The sequence below is a fragment of the Typopeltis vanoorti genome, chromosome 1, assembly GCF_054136105.1.
Source record: "Typopeltis vanoorti isolate ZY-2024b chromosome 1, IOZ_Tvanoo_1.0, whole genome shotgun sequence".
NCBI lineage: Eukaryota > Metazoa > Arthropoda > Arachnida > Uropygi > Thelyphonidae > Typopeltis > Typopeltis vanoorti.
Genome location: NC_143549.1, coordinates 84,824,472 through 84,848,881, shown reverse-complemented (window position 1 = coordinate 84,848,881; position 24,410 = coordinate 84,824,472). Strand labels below are relative to the sequence as shown.

Genomic DNA, 24,410 nt, shown 5'->3' with positions numbered 1-24,410 from the left:
GATGATAAGAATATAAAAGTAAAAAAAAAAAAGTGTTATAGTGGAACCACATTAAACATAGTCCTTTTATATTAAGGTTTTTCTTGTGTTGGGGTTCTGCTGTCATGTTCTAGATGCTACATAGGTTACAGATGGGTCCTCCAGATTCTTGGGATTACTCCATTATTGTTGTTGAGATTTGGATGATGTTTCAGCATCTTGCAATCTCCCTTGAAATTTCTTTCAAACCTGGTTTTGGTGCTGTGTAGGAACTTGTTGCCTTTCCAGCTGATTCTGTGACATGTTTGGAGTGTATTGTCTGACAGGTCTGTTTTACCATAGTGGAGGAATTTAATGTGGCGTTTGTGTTCGTGTTTCTTATTGGGATGGTGCATCTTGTAATAGATCTTCCTGTTCAGTTATGATGTTTTTACTAACTCCTTGAGTGTAGCTGCTAGTTTCTTAGCTAAGTGATAATTAGGCTATTAATTCCTTCAACTATTGGTCATAGTAGTGGGTTTGTTTATGTATTTTAGGCAGGACATAAATTCTGGGAATGCAGCATAATGTAGTAATAGCTTTTTAATTGTTTCCTCTGGTCACATGATCACCGACTTGATTATTAATCAGAAAATCAAACAGTTAATAAAAAAAAAACTAGTTATTACTGTATTATGCCCCCCCCCCAAAAAAAAAAAAACACAAGTCAATACATACACAAAAATTCACACCACCATCCATCACAAAAACATCATCAGCACCCTCAAACATAGGGGTCATCAGCACCCTCAAACATAGCGCCCTAACAATCTGCTCCAATGATCAGGCACTAAAGAAAGAATATGGAATTATTAGCCAAATGTTTATAAAAAATGGCTACAACAAAAAAAAACAATTCACATGATCCCACACAATAATACCATTAAGAGCAAAAAAGATTACAAGAATGCCATAGCTATATATTAGGAGAATATTGGAAAAAAAATAGATAGAACATTACATAAATACAACATTAGGGCAACCTTTAAACCTGTTGAAAAATTAAAAAGTATACCCACCTCATTGAAAGATACCCTTCCCTACCTTGTAAATTAAGTTAAGGGGATAATAAATCCCTCATTGTTTGAAAACCGGATACGAAACTCAGAGATCGAAATCTATCAAAATCTAAGAGTTTCATGCCAAAGAACTATTGGCAAGTCCAAGCGTAAGTCAACACCTGGGTGGTGCAACTCGGAACAAAGGTGGAGCAAGCTCCATCACTATCCTTAATATTTTCTCATAATGTAAAACGCAGCTCCTAGGAGATGTATTACTGTTTTACATTATGATTAGAGGTCATCAGTGAGTAGATAGACCTGAATAATACCAAGGTTTAAGTGAAACAAACTTACATATACCCCTACTAACAAATTGCCAGACCGGTGTATCCATATATTATTATTACTACGATAAAGAGCCAAGAGGCTATTTTTCCAGCGACATAAATTAATTTACGCCACCAGAAAAATAGCCTCTTGGCTCTTTATTGTATACTTGAGAGTCTAAGAAAAATTTGTGAAAGAGAAATTTGGAGAACAAACTGGGTTCGGGCCAAATTAAAGTTGTCAAGATCAGATTTTCGCTTTATGACAAAAATTGAAAATCATAGGAATATAACAAAGATCTGTACTTAAGTTTTTTAGATCTGGAAAAGTAGATCAGGAAAAGCTTTTGTCTTGACACAAAGTGCCAAGAGTTTCCATTCTCTCACATTCAGTTGTGAGAGAATTCCATTTCTCTCGCAACTGAATGCTACAGTTATGAGAGAAATGGAATATTATATAGTGCAATACATTCAGTCTATGTTTAAGTTGTAAGTCAGCGGTTATAACTGAAGCAAATGCAGAAAGATGGTTTCATGTAAAATTGGGTGTAAGACCAGGATGCATGCTATCTCCTTTCTTATATGGTTTACATTATGTAGTAATCCTGATATTATATTCAGCAATATCAAACTTAATTCTTTGCTTTATTCTGATGATGTTGTATTCCTAAACAAATGCAGTTCAAGACTCTGGATTTTTTAACGAAATTGAATAACAGCATAACAAATTTGACATGAAAATCAGCAATAAAAAGACAAGAACTATGAAAATGGGCAGGGATATTCAATTGCATTCCCATTGAAAAGTAAAATATTTCCATTGTTTAATGAAGATGGCAAATTAAATATGGAAATTCACAACAGAATAAGCAAAGCCGGTATCATGGAGATCCATTTGAATAAATTTAGCAATAAGAGAGAGAGAGAGATTAGCCAGGACACTAAACTAGTAGTATACAAGAGTTTAAACCAGTTTTAAGTTAGGGATCTGAGAGTTGGGTTAGAAATAAAACATTTGTTTAGGAATACAACATCATCAGCATAAAGCAAAGAGTTCAGTAGCAAGGCTTATACGTTGGTCAGACATAACTGGTAATTAGTTTACAGAATTAACAACGCATATAAAGTATATTAATTAAAGGTAACTTTAATGAATAACTTTTTTGGGTGAACAACAAATTTGGGTGCATGAAACTACCCCAAATTTGGGAGACTTACATTATGAGAACTTCAGCCCAACTGCCAAGACTACCAAATTAGCCTGCCAGAGGGCACCATTAGGACTTTAGGAACAATATTAGTTTCTTGCTTTCTTCCTCATTTGCTTTGTGTTAGTGCCTGCGTGCACATACCATATCTTTATGTTCCTGAAGATGGCAATGTGACGTTGCCGAAATATAGAAGTTATTCATTAAAGTTACCTTTAATTAATATACTTTATATGCGTTGTTAATTCCGTAAACTAATTACCAGCAAAGAGTTAAGTTCGATATTGCTGAGTATGATATCAATGACTAGAGACTGCAGATGAGAGTTCCGAGAAAAATTAGTGACCTGAATGAGCAAAATCATATCAAAAATGAAGATGTTAAGAAGGAACTTTACACTGTTAGCATTTAAGAATGTATGAGCAGATCTAATCTAAAGTGGTATAGTCACTTAAACAGAATGGCAGAAGACAGGTAACAAAACAGGTGTTTGATGCCAAGATGGCAGGAAAAAAAAAAACACAGAGACAACCAAGATTTAGGTGGCTTGATTCAGTCAGAAGTGCCTTAAAAGACTGAAATATTAGATGTGACAGTATTGGAGTACTGACGAGTAATAGACTAATTTGGAAGAAAATGGTTGATAGGAGATTAGTAATCATGTAGCACTTTCATTGTATCCTGTTCATTCCTTGAGGATATACATATCAGGAAATTGATGATGATGCATCTGTTCCATGATTTTTTGGTTGATAGTGTATATCCAGAAATTAATTAAGTATGGAAAGCTTGTCTTTGGAAACAGAATTCAATATATTGTACAATTCTTACAAATTTTTGTGTACATTTGATGTCATTTTTCATTTGAAGACATTAAGCTGAATTGAAAACTCTCTTTGCATGTGTGGTTAGGAAAGGATAAGTCTTCATATATGTTTAAGAAATTAATGTCATCATCAGAATTATTTCACACTTCATAACAATTTTTAAACATGTGGAAGTTAGGTGTACAAAGAATGTTATAATCATAAAATTCCATAAAACACACCTACACCAAAATATTATTACTACTTCTTGAGGGGATGGGTTAGATGGAATATTGAAGGAAATATGCAACTATAAAAAATTATGAAACTAATGAAGAAGATGAAAGCTATAATGGATTCAAACAGGTGTCAGGAACGTTTTCAGCAGTTTCCATACATAGTAGTAAGGAGTTTAAAATTTTGGATTGTAGTAAAAATAAATAACTCTGTCTAGAATATATAATTATTATTCAATGGTATAATATATAGAATATATAATTATTATTCAATACATAAAATTTCATTAAAATTGTATTATTTTGCTGTTGTGAAACAAACTGTTGTTTCATTAATGCTGTCTAATTGCTTTTACTTTGAAAGGGGAGCAGATATGGAAAGCACTGGAAAATGGTGTATCTCAGTATCCCAAATTGGAGGGAAGATTTCCTCAGGTTTCTGGTATTAAGTTTGTTTTTGATCCCAAAAAGCCATCGGGTAATAGAGTTGATCCAAAATACATTACAATTGGAGATGAATATCTTGACTTAAATCAGGTAATTTATAAATACATAACATTACTGTTAAAAATCACACTTTAAATTTAACATACTTTTAAATGAAATAAATGCAAACTAATTATTGGTACATTCAAATATTAGTTTCCAAGTTAAAAGAAGAAAAATATATATATATATAATACATATATATTCATTTGCTGTTTGCCAGTAAAATATAGACAATAGGCAACTAATGCAACATTTTTAAATTGAATTGTGATGCAACAAAAGCTTGCCCTGTAGTACTCAGTGTTTCATTTAGGTATTTGCACAATAAAAATACTTGCACACAATCAAAAAAAGAGCCAAAGGCTTCATCTTGGTGATGTTAAGATAACTAGCCTTATTTAAATAACCTAGCTTTAAATAACCACCCTTATTTTATAGCCAAAGAAAGAATAGAAACTTTGACCAGAGAGCTTATGATAATATAATTCTTGGCATCAAAGTTGCCTCAGTTTGCACTGCTTAAAAAACACGAGTATTTCTCAGGCATCTGTATAGTTGTTATTTATTAGTGCTTTTGATGATTTTGCTGCCCTGATAGCTGTTTTGACCTGGTTGGTTCTTATCAGAGAACAGGCAGAAACCTGAGTAGGGCGTGAACCTCATTCAGTACCAAAGCAATCCAAGGTCAGAGAGTTGTATTTTACATAAGTGAACTCTTGGTCAATGTGTAACTTAAGATAATCAAAGAAGAGACAACGGCTTCATTTCGGTGATGTTAAAATAGATAGAAATATGGGATATTAAAGATCCATCCTTATTTCGTAGCCAAAGAAAGAATAGAAATCAGAGAATAGAAGTTAGGTTTGGTCGCATCAGAGACCAGATCTCTGATTAGAACCAACCAGTTCAAAACAGCTGTCAGACCAGTGAAACCTTTGTCAAAAGCTCTAGAAAAAAGACATTTAGATCGATGCTTTCACAGTGCTTGCATCATTTTTAGTAATGCTAGCTAAGGCAACTCCAATGCCAAAGATCGTATTCTCATATTCTGTCTGGTGTCAAATTTTTGGAAATTTTAAAAATTTGTATTTCATTATTAAAATTTACACGCCAACCTATGGTTCATTTTATGTAAAATGCAACTCTCTGTCATTGGAATGCTTTGCTAATGAATGAAAGTACATGTCCTCTTAAGGTTTCTGCCTGGTCTTTGGTGAGAACCAACCAATTCTAAACAGCTGTCAGGCCATTAAAATCTTCTTTATAATAGAGATTGAATACTGATAACGCACAAATAAAAAATTCAGCTATATGGACACCTGGGTAGGAAGTGCTCGTGTCCTAACTAAGAGGGTGATCTGAAAACTTCTTGGCCTTTGCCATAGATGACAACACTATCAGCAAGAGATTTTTTTTTTCTAAGTTGGTACATATGTCATAAGCATCCATGTGAAATTGCAAGTCGTTCTATCAAGTAGTTTGTTTTATACAGCTGTCTGAAGCAAAAGTGTTGTCTGTATCTCTTGAAATGGATAAAATTGAGTATTGTTTGGTTATAAAATTCTTTATAAAAGAAGGTTTAACGCCAAAAGAAATTCATTTGAAGTTCATAAAAGTTTATGTGCACATTTCTCCTTCACTTTCGACAATTAAGAAATGGGCTGCCGAGTTTAAACATGGCCGTACTAGCCTTGAGGATGATCTACGTGAAGGATGTCCAGAAATGATTGATCAAGTGCACGATATGATATTGGATGACCAGCGAGTCAAAGTGCGTGAAATTGCTGAGACTATAGGCATTTCTAAAGAACATGTAGGATATATTTGCATGAAGAATTACAAATGAAAAAACTTTGCGCAAGATGGGTGCTACGCTTGCTCACAGCAGATCAAAAATGCACTTGCATGAAAATTTCTGAACAGTGCTTGGAGCGTTTTAACAAGAATAAAACTGATTTTGTGCTTCGATTTATTACTATGGATGAGATTTGGATTCACCTTTACACACACACACCAGAATCCAAACAGCACTCAAAACAGTGGACAGAAGCCGGTTGTTCAGTGCCAAAGAAGACAAAGTCAGTTCCATCAGTAGGAAAGGTCATGGCATTGGTGTTTTGGGATGCTAAAGGCATTTTGTTTATTAATTATCTTGAAAAGGGTAAAACAATTACTGAGGAATATTATTCCGATCTTTTAACCAGACTAGACAAAATAATTCTTGAGAAAAGACCTGGTTTGCAGAAGAAAAAAATCATCTTTCATCAGGACAATGCACCTGGCCACAAAAGTGTTTTGGCAATGGGAAAATTAAGGGATCTGCACTATGAATTGTTGGAACATCAATCCTATTCCCCAGATTTGGCTCCCTCTGACTTCTATCTCTTCCCATAACTAAAACTCTTCCTTGCTGGTTAGCGTTTTTCTTCAAATTAAGAGGTGAATGCAGCTGTATAGGTGTATTTTGAAGATCTTACTGAGAACCACTACAAGTATGGGATAATGGTGCTGGAGCATCGCTGGAATAAATGTATTCGCCTTAAGGAAGATTATGTTGAAAAATAAAAATAATTTTGAAATTATAAATTTGTTTTGTCATTGTTAGGCTGCGATCTTTTCAGACCACCCTTGTAGTGCAAGCTAAGACAACTCTGATGTCAAGCATTGTATTCTCATAATCTCTGTGTCAAATTTTCAGAACACTTTGAAAGTTTCTATTCTTTTTATACCTATGAAATTAGGAGAGAAGTAGGGGGATCCTTAATATCCCCTTCTTCTGTCTACGTGCACATAATATAGAAGTGGATCCTAGTTAAATAGATTATACTTGACAAAAAATTATATTCTTGTTTTAATCCTTTACGTGCACATAATATAGAAGTGGATCCTAGTTAATAGATTATACTTGACAAAAAATGATATTCTTGTTTTAATCCTTTACCCAAATATAAGCAAACAAAAGTTTGTACATGGAGTATCTTCACATCTAAGCTACTTGTATAAGGAAGCAGTGAACTTCACATTACATTTCCTCAGATCCACGCTTTGCAACATATATGTTGCTGTGCATTAGGGAAAGAATAACTTCTCTGATCAGTTTTGACCTTTATTGAAATTTCATCAGTAGGAGCTAGACTCATAAAAATTCTAAATCAGTAAAGGTCATCATGCTGAAGCAATTTGATATGTAGTCAACAGCTTGTATGTACAAGTAGCGAAGTGAAGACACTTTATGCAAACTTTTTGTTTGCTCACATGGTTAAGGATTAAAACAAGAATATAATTTCTTCTATATTTGAGTATTTTAATCATAAAAATATATTTTATAATTAATATATCATGAAATGAAAATATATCGTGTTAGGGTTAGGGACCACGAGATGGTGGCACATTTGAGCCGTCTCTCTTCACTGAGTACCGCTTAATTAGTGATAGCCTTGGGCCATCTATCTCTGATTGGTACCAGTGGAGATTGAACTGCCCACTCAGTCTCCAAAAGTTAGATAGGGCTAAATGGCCTCGCCGACTCCCCGTATACGGGAATAAAAAGGCGTTAGCTGATTTTTTTTTTTTTTTTTTTTTTTAATATATCATCCAGTTCAGACCCATCAAAAATTAAACATCTTTTTGCAAAGATGCTTAATGTATAAGGACTTAGAGAAGAATAGAGATCTGCAAGTTGTCCATCTGTGTCAGGCAGACTGCAGACAACTATTCAAAAGAACAAACAGGTAGATTATTATATTGGTAGTACATGAATGCTAGGAGTATCAGAAACAAAGGGGTAGAGTTTGTTGCCTTAGTCAATATGTTGCGATATCAGAGTGTCAAAGGTACAGTATTTTTAGGAAGGATAGAGAGGATAGGAGAGGGGGGGGGTAAATGCTGATAATGATATCAGATGACTTGAATCCATTAAAGTTGAGACCTATGATTGTAGTACTATTACTACTAACAACATTTCATGTGGCAGTGAGATTCAAGCCATCTGGTATAAGGTGGAATCTAACAAGATCAATTACATAGTGGGGTGTTGTTACAGACCTGGTGGATCGGTTGCTAGTGATGAAGAAATGCATCACCAAATAGAAAAGATAAGCGTGAAAAGAGTAATCATAATGGGAGACTTGAATTATCCAAATATTGATTGGGTAGCGGTAGAATTTCACGAGAAGAATGAAAATGCATTTATTGAGCTGTTGCAGGTCAACTTTCTCACGTAGCATGTGACAGAAGGAACTCGAGGTCAAAGAGTGTTAGATTTGATTATAGTGTTAGAGGGCGTTTCGGTTAAAGATGTAACTATTCTGCCTACAGTTGGTGACAGTGATCATGCGGTACTCACTTGGGAAGTGACTAAGTTTATAAATGTTCCACTCAAAAAAGGTTACATGCTGAACTACAAAGCAGGAAATTATTAACTGAGGAGTATATTGAGTTCAGTGGAATGGGATCGGTTGCTAGATGGAAGGAATATCAACAGTGCATGGGAAGCATTCAAACAATACTTAACTGATGCGATATCAGAATGTGTCTCAAGAGTTTGAAGAATAAATAGGGTAGGAGTCAAATGGATGTGTAATCTTATTAAGCAAGAGATTCGTAAGAAAAGCATGATATGGAAGGAATACTGTTTGCATAAGGATGATGTCCTTTATGAATGCTATAAGCAGCTTGCTAGAATAGTCACAACTGTTGTACAGAAAGCAAAGCCTGAGTATGAGAAGAAACTGGCTCTGCTTACTAAAGACAACCCACGAGAATTCTATCAATATGCTGCAAGTAAAAGAAAAAATGAATATGAAAGAATAACTCTTCTAAATCCAGATGGCACGAGGTTACAGATGCAGAAGAGATTGTTCAGCTAATGAGTGCCCATTTTGTTAAAAGCTATCAACCTGGTGTATGCAACGTTGAGCCCATTGCTACCTCTTCGCTGATGAAGAAACGCAGGTGTATGAGGTATTAGAGCTGTACAAATTGAATAAGAATTCAGCAATAAGGACTGATGTGGTATCAGCACGTGTGCTAAAAGAGTGTTCAGCTGAATTGGCTATTCCTTTGACCAGGCTGTTTTATATGAGTCTCGGAACAGAGACGATTCTGCAGGAATGGAGGGAATGTATGGTAATTCAATATAAATACTAATAGAACAATTAGTATCTCAGGAGTGGTAGTGAAGATTTTGGAAAAATTTATTAGGGCTCGCATTCAGAAATGGGTTGAAAGAGAATCTCTACTTTGCAATGAACAACATGGGTTTACTAAGGGTAGGTCGTGTTTTAGCAACTTGCTCACATTCTATAACAATGTTAACCATTGAACTAGACAAAGAGAATGGATACACCATGATACTTTTGAATTTTGCTAAGGCTTTTGACAGAATACAGCATAATTGACTATTGCATAAATTGAAGAAAATGGGTTTGGGTTATAGAATATTAGCATGGATAAGAGGATGGCTGACTGACAGATATCAAAAATGGTACATGGGGGATGTGTGTCTGCTAGATTTAAGGTAACCAGTGGTGTACCACATGGATCAGTGCTTGGTCCACTGTTATTCAATCTGTACATTAATGATATTGGGAAGGATTTGACAAACGGTATATGGCTATTTGCTGATGAGCAAAGATAGGTAGAGTAATCAGGAATGCTGCTGATATGCAATACTTGCAGAATGATTTGAATAGGCTGGAATTATGGACATGGGAAAATGGGTGATAGTTCAATGTCAGTAAATGTAAAGTCTTTCACTTCAGCATGATTAGATATCCAATGTCGTATTATATTGGTAGGCTTATGCTAGCAGAAACTGATGAGGCTAGGGATCTTGGAGTGTTAGTAGATAAGAAGTTGAAGTTCAGGGGCCATGTGGCAAAGATTGCAAATATAATTCAAATGATAATTGCAATGCTGAAATGAACGTTCACATTTAAAGATAAAGATGTCATTTTGCCTCTTTATGAGCCCCTTGATAAGACTTCACTTGGACTACGAGGGTTCTTCGATAAGTTCGTGCAAAAAATGAAGAAAACATAATGTTTTTGGGACAAACATTTTTTATTTTTCAACATAGTCTCCTTTGAGGTCTATACACTTCGTCAACGATGCTCAAGTTTTTTGATCCCATCCATATAGTATAATTTGTCCAACTCTTCAAAATAGGCAGTTGTTTCGGCAATCACCTCATCGTTTGATGAAAATCTCTTTCCTGTCAGCCATTTCTTCATCTTTGGAAACAGATAGTAGTCTGAGGGAGCTAAATCTGGAGAGTGGGAAGGGGGGGATGCGAAAGAACTTCGTAGTGTAAATCGAACAATTTTGCGGTCACAATTGCAGATGAGTGAGCGGGTGCCTTGTGGTGAAAAACAATCATCTTTTTCACCAAGTATAGTTGTTTTTCCTTTATTTCATTATTTAAATGATCCAGCAAAGGCGCATAATACACTCCTGTAATTGTTTTGCCCTTTTTCAAGAAGTCCTATGAAGATTATGCTTCGAGCATTCCAGAAGACTGTGGCCATAACCTTTCCTACTAAAGGAACGGTTTTTGCTTTCTTTGATGCAGATTCCCTGCTTGCAACCCATTGTTTTGACTGTTCCATGGTCTCAGGCTGGTAGTGATGAATCCATGTTTTGTCCACTGTTACGAAACAATGCAGAAATTCCTCTGGATTCTGTTGAAACAGCTTCAAGCTGTCCTTGCAACAGTTCACATGTTGATGCTTTTGAACCAGTGTGAGCAAACATGGCACCCATCTTGCAGATAGTTTTCTCATATGTAAATATTCGTGTAAAATATTATATACGTGGACATTTGAGATGCCCACAGCCTTAGCAATTTCTCGCACCTTCACTCTTCTATCACCATAACATGGATTTCTTCAATAATTTCTGGAGTAGTGACCTCAACAGGGCATCCAGAATGATCAGCGTCACTTGTGCTCATATGGCCACTTCGAAAGTAACTAAACCACTTATAAACCATTCTAATTGAAGGTGCAGACTCATCATAATGTTTATCAAGCTTAGCTTTGGTTTCCTGAGCCGTTTTACCTTTCAAAAAGTAATTTAATCACTACACGAAATTTTTTCTCATCCATTTTTCACAAATCATTGTACTTGATTGATTCAAATGAATGCGAAACACGGAGTAATAGATCTATCTGACTGAAACTTAGTGTGTGATCCTCCAACAGTTGCCAGTAACTAAAAGTAACCTGTATATACTGGTGGTGCCATCTTGTTGACTTTGCACGGACTTATCGAATAGTCCCTCATATTGTGCGCAGGTCTGGTCTCCTTATTTCCATTGTGATTCTGATATACTGGAGAGAGTACAAAGGAGAGTATTAAAAATGATATCAGGTTTTGAAATACTGATTATGAAGACAAATTGGGAATTTGTAGACTGCAGACACGAGCAAACAGGAGAAAGAGGGGGCTGATTGACTTACAAACTTCTGAAAGGGTTATACAGGATTTCAATTGATGGAATTTTTCAGTTTATGGAGGGTGGGTAAGGACAAGTGGACATCCTTGGAAGCAAGAATGAATGCCACTAAGGGGGGGGGGGATTGTTAGATTTTTCTCTCAGAGCGTGGTGCATGATTGGAATGGATTGCCATTAGATGTGAGTGCAAGCAGTTGAATGAATTCAAGAATAAGTATGATAGCTGGCGTGTGTGTGTGTGGGGGGGGGTATATGGCCTCCCTCAATGAGTCTCTGACTCCCTGGAGGTCTCTCTTAGTAATGATAATTTATTAAAATAATCATAATTTTGTATTTTGAGTATTTCATAAAATATTTTATGTCATCAGAAGATATTGTTGTAAATGAATGTTACATCTTCCTCCAGTTGGTGAAAGTGACTACAAAGTGATCACTTGTGTTGTAGCCAGCCATATCAGGACTTTTGTGAGAAATGGTTTTATGTAGAACTATAGGGCAGGCAAGTATTTCAATCTCAATAGAGACTTGCAACAATATCATGTAATGATATTGCATGGGAAGGAAATCAGTGTTGCTTGGTCTCCACTTTGGAAGTATCCGGCAGAAGCAATGACTGAGTGTATTCCAAAGATCAGAAGATTAAATAAGATAGATGCAAAATGGATGAATGAAGAGTTGAAGCATGCAATCTGGAAGAAAAAGGCATTGTGAAGGAAGCACAAGATGAGTGGAGATAATCAGTTACATGAGGAATACAAAGAGCAAGCAGGTAAAGTGACTCACTCAGCGAGGGTAGCAAAAATGCAGTATGAGCAGCAGTTAGCAAATGAAGATAAAAGAAATCTTAGGAAGTTTTTTCAATATGTGGCCAGCAGAAGGAAGAATGATTATGGAAGGAATGGGAAACAAACCATCATTGGTTTGTTCTCCATTTCCATTGCAGCAGTGAGTGAGCAGGATGTATATGAGGAATTGAATAAACTTGATGTAAACAAGGCCATGGGACTTGATGATTATATCACTGCATGTCTTCAGAGAATGTTCCAGGAAGTTAACAACAGCTTTAACTTACATTTTTAATATGAGTCTTAGATTAGCCCAAGTTCCAAAGGAGTGGAAAGATGGCAAAATTGTTCTGCTTCATAAAGAGGATGTTAAGACTAAGACTTTGAATTATGAGTCAATCTGCTTGTCTGAAGTTGTGGTTAAAGTGGTGAAGAAGCTAGTGAGGATAAGCATTCAGAATTGGGTTGACAGCAGTAAATTCTATTTAATGGACAGCATGGGTTTGCTAAAGGATGATCATGTTTTAGCAATCTGATTACTTATTATACCAAGGTGATGAATATATTGGACAAGGGGAATGCATATACAATAATATATTTAGATTTTGAAAAGGCTCTCGATAGATTATTGCATCACAAACTAGTCATTAAATTGGAAGAAATTGGGTTGGATACTAGATTAGTACACATGGATTGGTTATTGGCTGTCTGATGGGTATTAGCAAGTTGTGTATGGGGAAGTGATATCCCAGAAGAGGGAAGTCACTAGTGGTTCAATGTCTTTTACATACAAATTAAACAACAATAGCCCCAATACAGATCCCCTCGGGACCTGTATTGGGCTATTGTTATTTAATTTATATGTAAAAGACATTGGAAAGGGCTTAAATGGTGGCATACAGTTCTTTGCAGATGATGCAAAGTTGGGGAGTGTTATGAGAAGTAGAACAGATGTTGGCTTTGCAAGAGGACCTAAATAGACTGTCTGAATGGGTGAGTGTATGTGTAGATATCAGTTTAAAGTTACAGAGTGTAAGATTTTAAAATTTGTGAAGCAAATCGGGGATGTGGAGTATAAGATTAGTGGGGATCTTTTAGAGGAGATTAGAGGAAATTAAAGATCTGATGGTGATGGTGGATAGAGACTTGAAATTTCATAGTCATTTTGCTAAAATTGTGAGGATGACACAACAGATTATGGGAATGTAGAGAACACTGACATGTAGAAGTAAGGATGGTTTGATTCCAATGTACAAAGCTTTGATCAGGCAGCATACGGATGGCTGTGCATAGAATTGGTCACTAGGTTTTCAAAAGGATGATGAGATGTCAGAGATGGTTCAGAAATTATTGACTAAGTTGGTTCAGGTCTCTAGAATGTGGGATATGAGGCAATGCAAATTACAAATTGAGACAATGCAAATTACAAAGCCTAGTGGATAGAAGGAAGAGAGGAGACATGATCGAGATGTATAAGTTGGTGAGGGGTTACCAGATTAATGTGGAGGAGAATTTTCATAGAATATCTGGAGCTAAGGAGAGAATGAGATGCTATCCCTGGAAGCTGTATAAGGTGGGTGTGAGGAATAGATTTTTTGTATGGAGAGTGGCAGGTGAGTGGAGGGACAATGAATGCATTTAAGTTGAAGTATGATGATCTGTGCATGTGAGAGTGAGACATCCTATGATGAGTCTCTTGACTCCATAGACATCTGTTGATAATAATAATAACTGTCTGTTAATATTTGCACAATGTTATGAACATTGTGTTCTGATTATGCCAGATATAAAACCAGAAATATATTATTAGCTAAATAAATAAATGTTGTATTTATTTTATTCTTTTAATGTTGTGAATTAAATCATAAAATTACAATGAACTTTACAGACATCTTGAGATGATTTAAAAATGTGTATTCAGCATTACAGTCCCTTTGCCCATATTATGCGGATAATCTTGTAAAAAAATCAAGTTTTTTTTTTTTTTTTTTTTTTTTCAGTTGTATTTTACCATTATTATTATTATTTTAAATCTTAAGATTTAAATGTAAGATTTAAATCTTACAATGTATTGGTGCCACTTGAATTTAAGTTGAATTTTTGTAGTACAGAGAGAGATTATACCATAAGGTATTCTTATCGGAAGAGTTTTGTTTTTGTGATCAAATATTGCTTTTTTTTATATTGGAAATGCTTCACATTGTCAACTACCTGTTAAATCTAGTTCCTTGGTAAGTTTTATAACTTAAACCACGTTAAAATGCATTTATGACACTTATACTATTATGACAGTACATGATAAAAGGTTACATTACTAATCTCTTATTGACAGTTACTCCCAAAATGAATCTTTTTAAGCCTTCAATATTATCAGCTCTGCTGATAATATTGAAGACTTGTACTGGATTTATTTAGAAGTATAACATCAAGTAAAAAGCTGAGATTAACATCTCCAATTTTGATACCAGGTTCAATACCACTTTTGTTCATTATGTTATCCATATAGGTGCTGAATAATAATGGAGATAATGTACACCTTTTCTCACCTGATTTAATATCAATCCATCTTCCTGTGCTACCTTCAATTTTAAATTCCTACTTACATACTCAAATATAGAATAATCATTGCTTGATATAATGTTCCATTTAAATACCCCATGTAACTAGCATTTTGAACAACTTTTCTCTTGGCACTTTTCATATGCCTTTTCCAGGTCTACAAAACTTTTAATACAGGTCCTTGTTGTATTATTCCCATAACTTCTCCACTATTTGTCTTAAAGTGAAAATATGATCCTGACAACATCCATTTGGTCCAAATCTAGCTTGTTCTTCTCCAAGGTTCACTACAATTCAGCCTCCCTGGCTGAAACGTTTTCTTTAGAATTTGCCACTGAATCTCCAAGGTTTGATTCTTGTTTTGCATCTGTTTCATGTTTTTACTGAATAATGTTTTGAGTTTAAATAATATTTTAAACTCAAATAATAAATTTGAGTTTAAAACTTTAAAACATCTTTGCACACTCTTATTTTCAACACTAAATGTTATCACCCTCAGTTTCAGGTCCTCTATATACTCTTGTGTCCTGAACTAGTGGGTAAACATCACTATTGTTGGATTCTGATTATGTAGAGATTAGAGTAATTATTATTTGCTTCAGAATCCAACATGATCTTCCATCACAAAGGCTAGACTTGTAAATATTATTTAATGTAAACAACTTATTTTACAATTTAATATTCATATAACTATCTTAATTTTGTCTAATATTTAATTAATTAATCAAAGATATATGTATTAATAATGAAAAGGCTGTATTAAATATTATTAAGCTATTTTATTTATTACTATGTTAATATTATAAGAGTTTGTATTTGATAATTTAACTGTGCTTTAATTGAAATGTAAATATTCTTTATTTATTCCTGTTTGTAGAAGTTTAACATTATGCAATAGCTCAATTTTATTATATTTTGTTTTGTTGTCATGGAAACGTATGTTAGATAGTGAGCACGTTTTTGGAACACCACGTGAGGAGAAGGTTTATTGAAAAGAGTTTTAGTCAAAGAATTCACGAGAACAATTTAGGCAGGAAGAATGGAGATATATAAGCGATGAATGCTGAAATTATTAAGGAATTAAGAGATAGATTAGAGAGATAAAGGAGAGGATTGGCATTAGGTTGGAATTGGAGCATTCGGGAATCACAGTGTGATAATAGCGAGTTGGCAAGTCACTCAAGTGGACTCAAGTAGACTTTATTAGCAGTAAATTTACTGCTAATAAAGTCTACTAGTCGAGAAGCAGTTAGCTAATAAATTGTAGAATAACAATTATAGCTACGGAAGACAGCTGAGTGACTACTAAATAGACTAGCGATATTTGAGTTGAGATTCAATTTCAGGGCCGACCTTTCGAGGACATACGGAACCTTTAAGCAAAGCACGAAGTTACTAAAGTATAGTAGAGGCTGTAAAATTGAAGTTTACCGTTAGCTGTGTTTAGAATTGTAGTGTCTAAAGAATTAATTGAATGCCGGAAGAGTGAACAACCGTGCATATAAAACCTCAAGTTAAGGAATTATTGTGTGTTGCCTTATTTCATGAGTGATCAGTAGTACTTTATGCAACAACGTTTGTTTATGTGTATAGTGACCAATGATTAATTCAGTTATTGCTTAGAGGAATTATTTTAACGAGTGCCGTATACTATTTAAGTGTTTACAGTTATAAAAAGTGTTTACGTATAAGTAGGTGAAGAAAAAAGATTATTGGTAAGATTATTCCAACCATTAATATTTCTATACAGAGAAGTGTGTGAGTTTCATCCTAGAATTTCCTTGTATTAACAATAACTATTGCGGAGATTAGCTAAAGTGTAAATTTAAAAGTGTTGCTTGTTAAGAGGTGTTACTACAATTTTTGTCGTATTTGGAACTTAAGGAACTGTGAGAAGACTATTATAGAGATAACAGATTTACCATTGTATGAGTTGAATGATTGAATTTACCTGAGGTGTTAAAATGTTTGTGATATCTTAATTACTGAATTGAAGTTAAGTGTAAAATTTGTGATTTTAAAATTAAATGTTTGTTTTTGTTAATCAGAAGTTGTAGTTTTGCCTGAATCTCTTTTACTGCACCATTCATAAAATATTCGAACCAAAGCGGGAGTGATGAATGAGTTAAATATACTCAGCCAGTATATATAATATTAACACCTAAAAGGAGAGATAGTTGTGAGTTGGTTTATCTTCAACTCTTGAAATAATTCAGATATAAAGTGGCGCAATCTTTAAATATAAATTTTCTTTATATTTGAATTTGAAATCAACTAGCAACTATTTTCTAGGTTAAGAACATCGTAATAACTAAATGTCAGATCCAAAATATGGATTGAGAAGAAGTAGAATCCAACAAAATGGCACAGTCGACAGGATATAACATTTCTTGCATCTTCTCTCCATCTAAATTTGTTCACATCTTTATGTTGGAACATAGTGTTAGTAATAACTAGTCCGTGTCCTGAACAGAAAATACTTACTATTCTTATTTGCTTTGCTTTTTTCTCCAAATTTTCCTAGATGTCTGGTAATCATTTCCTAGTCTGCTGTTTAGATCTCCAGCAAGGACCAACATTTTCTTTTTCATAAAGTAACATTAAAATATTTTTATTAAACTACTCAAAATACAAAATTATGAGTATTTTAATAAATTATTATCATTATCTGATCATACAAGAGTGGAGACATAACATCTCAATTTTGTTATCTGATGTACAGAACACATTTTAGGGAAGTGAAGAACTGTAGGATAATTTCTGGAGACCACATCACTTCACAACATTGCCTACCTTGCATGGACTTGCATCTCAAAAGAGTGAAAATAACAAGAACACAAGGAGTGCACAGGATAAAGTGGTTTAAACTAAAGGAGTAAGTAGTGAAGAACAGATTTAAAGAGATGGTACTTAAGGAGATAAAAAGAGATTTCAGTGATGTCCAGCAATGGTGGCAACACAGTGCAAATGCAGTCAGAAAATGTGGCAAGGAGGTACTGGAAGAAACATCAGGCAAGATAAGAGAAAACAAGGAAAGCTGGTGGTGGGATGAAAATGTATAAGCAGCAATACAAAGGAAGAAAGCAGCAAAGAAAGTTTGGGATGCCTCTCAGAGGGATGAAGATCATGAACTCTATAGAGAAAAGAAGAAAGAAATAAGAAAAGCAGTGGTGCAAGCAAAAGCAAAGACATATAAAAATTTCTATGATGAATTAGAAATGACTGAAGGACAGAAGAAAGTTTACAGGTTGGCTAAATATCGGAATAAAGCAATGAAAGCAATAAATTTAGTTTAATCCTTTATCCAAGTGTGAGCAAACAAAGTTTGTGCCTGAAAATATCTTCAGGACTGGGGTAAGGTAGTGCAACTCGCAGCAAAGGTGGAGCAAGCTAACATCACTCCTATCTCACTATCTCCCATAATGCACAACACATTTCCTTGCAGATATGTATAATGCTATGCATTAAGGGAATTCTCATCATCAAAAAGCAATGAAAGATATTTCAAAAGTGAAGCAGATTAAGGGAGCATATGGAATTATAATAAGAAAATTAGAAGGTATTCAGATCAGGTGGAAGGAATATTTTGAGAAGTTGATGAATGGGAAAAAGGGGAGGCTGTCTGAGGAACAGGGACTACCAAATAAAGGAATGACTAGGGAAATTGACAGAAGGGAAATGGTGAGAGCAATGGCCAAAATGAAGAGTGAAAAAGCTGTTGGACCAGGTGAAATACAGCAGAGGTCTGGAAAGTGTTAGGACATGAAGGCATTGAATTGATATGGAATCTGTTGAAGGAGATCTATAGTCAAGAGGTAATTCCTCAGGAATGGAGACAGAGTGTGGTAGACCTATATATAAGGGAAAGGGAGCTATACAGGACTATAGTAATTATAGAGGAATTAAACTTATATCTCATACAGTGAAGTTATTTGAAAGAATCATAGATGGAAGCCTGAGGGAAGAAATTAATATTAAAAAAAGAAAAGTTTGGTTTTATGCCTCAAAGAGGAACTATGGATGCGGTATTTATTCTGAGGCAGATAATCTAAAAATGTATAGAAGGACAAAGGCCACTACATGTCGTTTTTATAGATCTAGAAAAGGCATATGACACAGTACCTAGAAAAGAGATATGGAGGAGTTTAAGAGAAAAGAAAGTACCAGAAAAATATGTTAGATTGATACAGGAGATGTACAGAAATGTTCAAGTAACACTTATGAGCTGTTTGGAAATAACAGAGTTTTGAGGTAACAGTTGGTTTACATTCAGGGATTAGCACTCAGTCCTTTTCTGTTTAATGTAGTAATGGATACTTTGACAGAGCAAGTCAGAGAGAGAGAGAGAGCACCTATGGAGTATGCTGTATGCAGATGATATTGTGCTGTGCATTGAAACAAGAGGAAGTGGAACAAAAGCTGATAAGATGGAACAGAGTATGAGAAGAAAGAGGACTGAGAGTTAGCAGAAGAAAAACTGAATATCTGGTGTGTGATCAAAATGTCGACACTGAGGAAGATGTGGTGTTGAATGGCGAGGTCATCAAGAAAGTAGATAAATTCAAGTATCAGGATAGTAAAGGTGAAGTGGAAAGGGAAGTCAATAACAGAATTTAGGCAGGATGGAAGAATTTGAAAGAAATGTCAGGAATTTTGTGTGATAGAAAAGTTCTAGTGAAATTGAAATGTTAGTAATCAACTGAAAGTAAGTTAGTTATCTAGTTGGCATCATGCATAAATGAAAGATGAATTCTTATAGTAACTGCTGTTCAACTAATTTATCCAAATTACAGAATATCATAAAGGGGAGATTGTTCACTCTATCTTATCCAATCCTAAAATAAGGTATCAGGCACAGGTGCCAAGAAACTCAACTGATATAAATCTACTTTATGTCAGTTTCAGATATTTTAGAGTTTGGTTGAAGGGAATCAGCATTTCAACTCAACAATTGTTAGCTTGCCTTTGTTGTTGAGTCGAGCGATCTTTTGTTAATACCACATCAATCATACGCATAGAGATGGAAGCAACCAGTAGAGGAAATGTGGGAGTGAGAGCATTGACTTCTACGCGATCTTGGATTGTGCAAGGGTGGATTAAGATTTTAAAGGATATCATCATTATTGGAACTGGAGTTTGAGAGCTTTGGACATGATTTTGCCAGAAATAATTAATTTAATTACAGAATCATTGTCACTAAGATTCAAATATATTGCATGATGAAGGTAAGCAACAGATTGCATAAATAACATTGATAATTAAAATTTAAATGTATTCATTTTATAAATAGTGTGAGCAATTATAAATTATAATGAATACTGATGATTTAATTATATCAGTTTAGTGTTTTCTCTTGAAAACAAAGAAACTTGTTTTTGCACAGAGAAAAATAATGCACAAAAACAAGTTTCTTTGTATACAGGGAAAAATGTTCATAAAGAAGCTGAAAATAAACTGAGTAGGTGCATACTACTTTTTTTAAGTAGTATATCAAGATTTGTTTTAGCTTATCCAGTTGTGTATAAGTAGAGCTACTGCATACTCAGTAAGTTGTCTTTTCATGTTTTTCAGAAATCAAATAAATCATCTCAGATTTTTATTTGATGTTCATTAATTTCTTAACCAAAGGACACATGTTCTCAAGAATATGTGTTGTTTAGTTAAGAAAAATCTGAGTCACAAATCCTTTCTAAGAATGAGGAACATTTATAAATGCTTTACAACTGAAAGTAAGTTAGTTATCTAGTTGGCATCATGCATAAATGAAAGATGAATTCTTATAGTAACTGCTGTTCAACTAATTTATCCAAATTACAGAATATCATAAAGGGGAGATTGTTCACTCTATCTTATCCAATCCTAAAATAAGGTATCAGGCACAGGTACCAAGAAACTCAACTGATATAAATCTACTTTATAATATATGTTGGTTAATCTTAATACCATTGTCTGCAGTAGCTTTACTGAATATGTTCTTAGGCATTTTGTCTCTTAACTCAGTTTAGTAGAAAAGGTCCTGTAAAAGGTTATGATATCCTAGATAGGATTCAGACCAGGGTCACCTGCAGAAAATTTTCTGGGGGGGGGGGGACAAAGCTTGGAGACAAATAATTATATCAATAATCACGTATTGTATAAGAATTGAATTCTGTCTATCACTTGCAAACCTATTGATGACATTTTTCAATAAATTTCTTCTTTACCACTTCCTTTTTACTCGATCACAGGGGTGAAGTCCCTGTCCCCCCCTCTGCAGAAGCTCATGATTCAGACAAGTCTTTCCAACCATGGTCATTTTTCTGACTTCACAATAGGTACTTGATACACACACACACACACACACACACACACACACACACACACACACACACACACACACACACACACACACACACACAGTGTATACATACAAACACATTCTTTTACATATGTGTGTGCGTGTATATATATATGTACTCATACTTATACCATATATTATTAGTCACAAAAGTCATCCATCAGTTTGTTAAAAATATTTATTTTCAGAAATATAGGCTGGTCACCAAGAATTACATGTACCAAGGAAAAGATGGGTATACAGTACTGAAAGACTGCGACATTTTGGTAACTTTTTCTTTTTTTTTTTATTTTAGTGTATGTAGCAACTTTTTTTGTGATTTTTTTCATTTGAATGAAAATATTTTTTTAAACATACTTAAATTATCATTTACATATTAATTTTGTGATGTGTAATATTGTGCTTGCAATTAGATAATTAATAGGTGGCAACGTAGTCACAAAGTATGTAGAGCATTACTTAGCATATATGCTCTAAATCATAATAAAAATGACTGGCAGGAGGAGCTGCTGCAGAGCATTTCACTGTTTTTAGGCAAGTCATCAGAAGAGGCAGGGAAGGCTTAACCTGTGCATTGAAAAAAAAAATTAAAAAAGATTGACATTTAATTTTCTAAATAGTCATTTTAATTTCTACTTTCATTAATTTAATTTTTTAATTTTCTCTTTTCAGTATATATAATTATGGCATCCTCTTGACCAGCTGTTAAACAGTGATTACATTGTATGCCAACATACAAGGTGTTTATGACTATCCCCAAATTTTCTTTTCAAAATATTTATTTTGTGCTATATTCTCCATATGACTACATTTCATACTTACCACTGATGCTTCTTACTTATTATTATTATTATTATTACACCCTCCATGGAGTCGACAGACTCATCGTGGGAGGTTCATTCAACTGACAACATTTTTATCATATAGAATCTTAAAGTCCTTAACACTCCTTGCATTAACAACACATTCTGGCAATGCATTCCATTCAATGACAATTCTCCATATAAAAAATCTACTCCTCATACTGTTCTTCACCACACTTTTACATAACTTCCAGGAATGTCCTCTGGTTCTTCCCCCTCTCACCTTCTACTCTTTTTATAATCCACTCTCTGATTAATCTGATAAAATCCTCTCACTAACTTAAACATCTTTTTGATATCACCTCTCTTTCTCCTATTCACCAAACTCTGCAATCTACATCTCTTCAATCTCTCTCCATAGCCAGCATTCCAAACTCCTGATATTGTCTTAGTCCCTCATCTCTGGACCTATCTCTAATGTCTCCACATCACATTGAAAACTAGGTGATCAGATCTGAGTACAATAGTCCAAGTGTGGTCTGACTAGTGCTAGTCACTCATCTCTGGACCCCCTCTCCAATGTTTCCACATCACATTGAAAACTAGGTGACCAGTGCCTTATACAGTGGCACAACCACTTCCTTATCCTTGCATGTTAGAGTACTTCTTATCATAGCAGAACTACAATGTGCAACCTTTGCAACACTTGCAATATGCCCTCTAAACTTCAGTCTACTGTCAGCCATCACTCCCAAATCTGTGATCTCATCCACTTCCTGCAGTATGGCAACATCAATATAGTACACAGCATTATATTTCTGCACTCCAAAATGCAACACCTTGCACATGATATTAAAACTACTACTGCACTCTTTCGTCCAAGTAAAAAGTCTATTCAAATCTTCCTGAAGGAATTCAGCATCAGCAGTGCTACTTATAATTCTTTCCAACTTTGCATCATTAGCAGATAGCTGAAGATCTCCAGTCAGTCCACATGATATATTGTTTATAAACAAGTTAAACAGCAGGGGCCCAAGAACAAAACCCTGGGCATGCCACTGGTTACCCTTCTTTTTTGAGACACTGCTCCATCATACCAAACCTGCTGGTATTGTTCAGAGAGCCAATTTCTGATCCATCTAACCAATATACTGCCTATTCCCATCGTCTGCAGCTGTAAATTGTGCACCAATTTATCATGTGGTAATCTATTGAACTTTTTGCAAAGTCTAAGAATATCACTATATATGATTCTCCCTTATCTAACACACTTGTCACCTTATCATAAAATGCAAGTAAATTACTGAAGAAGGACCTACCCTTTACAAATCCATGCTGATCATCATAAGGAATGCCATGTCCATTAACCCAATTCTGCATTCTATTTCTTACCAATCTCTCTAACACCTTAACCCCCACTGCAGTTATACAGACTGGCCTATAGTTGGAGACTTCTGTCTTAGAACCATGTTTGTGCAGTGGTATATTTTGTCTTCTTTCCACTCCTTAGGAACCCTACCCACTTTCATTAAATAACCAGGTCAAGGGCATAACCAACTGTGGTGCACATTCCTTAGGAACCCTACCCACTTAATAACCAGGTCAATGGCATAGCCAACTGTGGGGCACATTCCTTAAGCATACCTGGTGATTTGTCATCCATTCCCACAGCCTTATTCACATCTAACTCAACCAACACCTGATACACCTCTATTTCTTTCACTTTCAATTTTCCTAATGCTTGCATCTCTTCTATATTGCACAGGATCATTTTCACCAGTATAATATACACTGATAAAGTGCTTGTTCAATAATTTCACTATATCCTTTGCAGCTGTTAGTCAGCTGTCGTGACTATCCAAAAATGTTAGTCTGCCATAATTATTCTTCCTCTTGCTTTCCATGTAGCAGAAAAATTCCTTTCAGTTAACCTTGGCCTGACTAGCCAATCTCCTCTTACACTGTACCTTTTCAGGTACAACAGAGTTGGTGGTGATATGATCACCACAGTTCTCTCTTATACCTCATTCATAACATTTTCTTTTCCAGCACAGCTTGCTTGATTTCATTGTTCATCCATTTCACTCCTACTCTATTTACTCACTTAACCCTTGGTATGCAGTCATACATTGCTTTTGTCAGATACTGCCTTGTGACTTTCCATGCATTGTCAACATCTTTTCTGCTCAGCTCATCTACCCAACGTACTGATGCTAACTAATTACAGAGCTTCCTATAATCACGTGCTTTATACTTCCACATGTATCCATTTTTGGCAGTGACATTTTCTTGTTTCATCACTTCCCAAATAAGTACCTCATGATCACTCTCACCAACCAGTGGCAGTGTCAATACTTTATTACCAATTACATCTTGTGAAGTTATC

The 24,410-nt window shown here is 34.9% G+C and overlaps 1 protein-coding gene across 1 annotated transcript in view; it reads left to right on the top strand.

The window, feature by feature from the left end:
- LOC150110169 (uncharacterized) overlaps nucleotides 1-24,410 on the top strand; it is a 321,469-nt gene that overhangs the window by 237,016 nt on the left and 60,043 nt on the right. Inside the window, exons 10-11 of the mRNA XM_090391567.1 lie at nucleotides 3,960-4,132; nucleotides 21,410-21,487. Of these exons, the coding sequence (XP_090247693.1) occupies nucleotides 3,960-4,132; nucleotides 21,410-21,487 (251 nt within the window). The remainder of the gene's footprint in view (nucleotides 1-3,959; nucleotides 4,133-21,409; nucleotides 21,488-24,410) is intronic.